This window comes from Colobus angolensis, unplaced genomic scaffold (genome assembly GCF_000951035.1).
Source record: "Colobus angolensis palliatus isolate OR3802 unplaced genomic scaffold, Cang.pa_1.0 Scaffold47, whole genome shotgun sequence".
NCBI classification, from domain to species: Eukaryota; Metazoa; Chordata; class Mammalia; order Primates; family Cercopithecidae; genus Colobus; species Colobus angolensis.
In genome coordinates, this window is record NW_012118154.1 from 3,877,622 (window position 1) to 3,881,482 (window position 3,861).

Sequence of the window (3,861 nt, forward strand, 5' to 3'; positions counted from 1 at the left end):
CAAGCTCCGCCTCCCGGGTTCACGCCATTCTCTTGCCTTGGCCTCCCAAGTAGCTGGGACTACAGGCACCTGCCACCACGTCCGGCTAATTTTTTGTATGTTTAGTAGAGACAGGGTTTCACCGTGTTAGCCAGGATAGTCTTGATCTCCTGACCTTGTGATCCACCTGCCTCAGCCTCCCAAAGCGCTGGGATTACAGGCGTGAGTCACCGTGCCCGGCCAGGATTGAGGATTACTCTCTAAACCCAAGATCAGTATCCTGGATTGGACAGCACCGTTATCTGTGGTCCTAGGTGTCTTAAGTCACAACCCATCCTCAAGCACCCTCCACCCACGGGCCTGTGTCTGCTTTGCATAGTAGGCCAGGGATGGTTTGAAGGATGCCAGGTTTGAAGGATGCCAGGTTTGAAGGATGCCAGGTTGGTCGTGGTCTCCGAGAGGCCCGACAGAGTCGGGAGGGCCCCATGTGCTCCATGCGCCCAATCAGAAGAAAGACACCTGTCACGTGCCCCCTGGGCAGGGGGTTGAGAGCACGGGCTCTAAATATGCTCTTTCCATTATTAAGTTGGTACATTTCACATTTCAGCTTTTTGGAGATAGGGTCTCACTCTGCTGCCCAAGCCGAGTGCTGTGGTGTGATCTCGGCTCACTGCAGCCTCAACTTACTGGGCTCAAACAATTCTCCTGTCTCCCGAGTAGCTGGGACCGCAGGCGTGCACCATCACACCCAACTAATTTTTGATTATTTCTAGAGACAGGGTCTCACTCTGTTGCCCAGGCCGGTCTCAAACTCCTGGACTCAAGTAATCCTCCTGCCTCGGCCTCCCAAACTGCCAGGACTACAGGCATGAGCCACCGCACCAGGCCACATTTTACATTTTAATTTTTAATTACACAGATAATTGTTGAATCAGGTTCCCTTTCTGAAAATAATAATTTTTCATATAAAACTAAAGTCCTTTTTGTTCCTCTCTCTCCTCCCAGTCCTGATCTGCTCCTTACTGCACACAAGTAACTACTGTAGTATGTTTGTGTATGTCATTCCAGACCTCTTTTTTAATTTTTTTTTTTTTTTTTTTTTAGAGACAGGGTCTTGCTCTGTTACCAAGGCTGGAATGGCATGATCAGGGCTCACTGCAGCCTCAACATCCTGGGCTCAAGTGATCCTCCCACCTCAGTCTCCTGAGTAGCTGAGGTTACAGATGCACACCATCATGCCTGGCTGTTTTTTTTTTTTTTTTTGGTTGAGACAAGTTTCACTATGTTGTTCAGGCTGGTCTTGAACTCCTGGCCTCAAGCAATCATCCCACCTCAGCTTCCCAAGGTGCTGGGATTATAGGCATGAGCCACCACCATGTCTGGCCTAGGCCTTTTTAAAGGTACGCCTTTACATATAATCCCATGGATAATCCCATGGATATCCATAGAAAAGGTTTTTTTTTTTTTTTTTTGGAGACGGAGTTTCGCTCTTGCTGCCCGGGCTGGAGCACAGTGGTGCCATTTCGGCTCACTGCAACCTCCACCTCCTGGGTTCAAGTGATTCTCCCACCTCAGCCTCCTGAGTAGCTGGGATTAACAGGGGCCACCATGCCCGGATAATTTTTGTATTTTTAGTAGAGGTGTAGTTTCACCATGTTGGCCAGGCTGGTCTCGAACTCCTGACCTCAGGTGATCCACCCAGCTCTGCTTCCCTAAGTGCTGGGATTACAGGCATGAGCCACTGTGCCCGACCGAAAATGTGGTATTTTTTTTAAAACTATATCATGCTATATACTGCAACATGTCTGTTAAATTAACAATATGTTTTTGAGTTCTGTATTACTACATGTGGATTCATTTCATTGCTTTAACTGCTATATACTATTCCATGGTAGAACACTACATTTTATTTTTCCACTGCTCTACTGGTGAACGTTTAGGTCATCTCCAGTGTTTTGCAATCACAAACAAGTCACCATGAATGTTCCTGAACCTGTCTCCTGAGCACCCGTGGGTGCTTTTCCAGGGCAGGCCTGTTGTGGCCGGATGATGGCTGCATCTTTATGAGTTAGCAGTGGGGAAGCTCAGGGCAACTGCTGAGCTATAAGAAATTTCAGGTTTGTCTCAGTCTTTCAGCAGGTTGTAGATAAACACGCACATTTGGAAAACTGTGCGATTTTCCAAATAGAGCCAGGAAAGGAGGAAGACCCAGCCTTTCCATACTCCGGTGTCATGAGTCTGCCAGATGGACCCCTGGTCTCTTACAGGCGGGTTATTTCCTCTTCTCATCCTCCATCCAGGTGAACCCAGCTGACAGTGAGAACTATGTCACCATGGTAGAGATGACATTTGTGTTCAGCATGATCTGGTCTGTGTGTGCCTCTGTGGATGAAGAGGGCCGCAAGAAGATTGACAGCTACCTCCGAGAGATCGAGGGCTCCTTTCCCAATAAGGTTGGGCACACACCTAGCTGTCCTATTTGCCCTGTTTTTCCAAAACCCATTGGCATCCCCGATCTCAGGCTCTGCTTTGGTCTCTCTCTCTCTTTCTTCCACCCGGTGGTCTGGGGCCCGTTCTCTGGGCTGGAGAAGGCTCAAGGAAGGCTTTGGTCACCTGACCTACATGCCCTCCTTAGGACACGGTGTATGAGTATTTTGTGGACCCCAAAATGCGGAGTTGGACGTCATTTGAGGACAAGCTCCCTAAGAGTTGGCGCTACCCTCCAAAGTGAGAGCTGGGCCTGGGTGTGAGGAGGGCATGGGGCAGCGGTAGGTGGGGGATGTGGCAAGAGAGATGGGGCCTACAAGCAAAAATGAGCGATAGGAAGGAGAAGGTGGGTCCCAGGGAAGGGCTGCCTCCTGAGGAGAGGAAGTGGGACCTAGAGGACTTGGGACGGGGTCTTTGAGGGGAGTGCATGATCCCCAGGCCCCACAGGAGGGCAGGGTGGTGATGAGACAGTGGTGACGTGGAGGGAAAGGAAGTGGGAGTTGGAAAGGAGTGGGCGGGTGGCCCTTGAGAGCCGGTCCCTGCTCTTCCCTAGCGCCCCCTTCTATAAGATCACGGTGCCCACCGTCGACACCGTGCGCTACAACTACCTGGTGAGCACCTTGGTGGCCAACCAGAATCCCGTTCTGCTAGTGGGTCCCGTGGGGACTGGGAAGACCTCCATCGCCCAGAGTGTTCTGCAGTCCCTGCCCTCCAGCCAGTGGTCGGTGCTCATTGTCAACATGTCCGCACAGGTGTGTCGGGGACCCAGGGGCCAGGCTGCTGGCTCCCCTGGGATCCAGGTGCCTGCTTGACCCTCCTCTCTAAGCCCATATTTCTCTCAGGAGACCCACACATTCATTCGGTACCTTTTCACCAGACCACATCCAATAACGTGCAGAGCATCATTGAGAGCAGGGTTGAGAAGCGAACCAAGGGTGTCTACGTGCCATTCGGGGGCAAAAGCATGCTCACCTTTATGGATGACCTAAATATGCCCGCTAAGGACATGTTTGGGTCTCAGCCACCTCTGGAGCTGATCCGCCTCTGGATTGACTATGGCTTCTGGTATGACCGTTCGAAGCAGACCATCAAGCACATTCGAGTAAGCCTCCCGAGAGTCTGTTCTTCAGGCCTCTGCTCCCTTCTGGGATAGGCTCAGTCCCCACTCCACTGGGGCCCCAGGCTATGGTCCTGTCATCCTGGATTCCTTCCCACACAGGAGCGTCCTGTCTCCATGACAGCAGTTCTTGGCTCCCCACTCATGAGCCAGGCATCCTCCCTCAGTCCTGCCTCCTTTGTGGGATTCTGAACATACTGTTTCCTTCCTTCCTTTCTTCCTTCCTTCCTTCCTTCCTTCCTCCCTTCCTTCCTTCCTTCCTTCCTTCCTTCCTTCCT

General features: G+C 51.4%; 1 protein-coding gene across 1 annotated transcript in view; it reads left to right on the forward strand.

Moving 5' to 3' along the window:
* Positions 1-3,861, forward strand: part of DNAH2 (dynein, axonemal, heavy chain 2) — a 124,488-nt gene that overhangs the window by 78,474 nt on the left and 42,153 nt on the right. Inside the window, 4 exon segments of the mRNA XM_011958636.1 lie at positions 2,280-2,432; positions 2,615-2,706; positions 3,020-3,218; positions 3,344-3,568. Of these exon segments, the coding sequence (XP_011814026.1) occupies positions 2,280-2,432; positions 2,615-2,706; positions 3,020-3,218; positions 3,344-3,568 (669 nt within the window).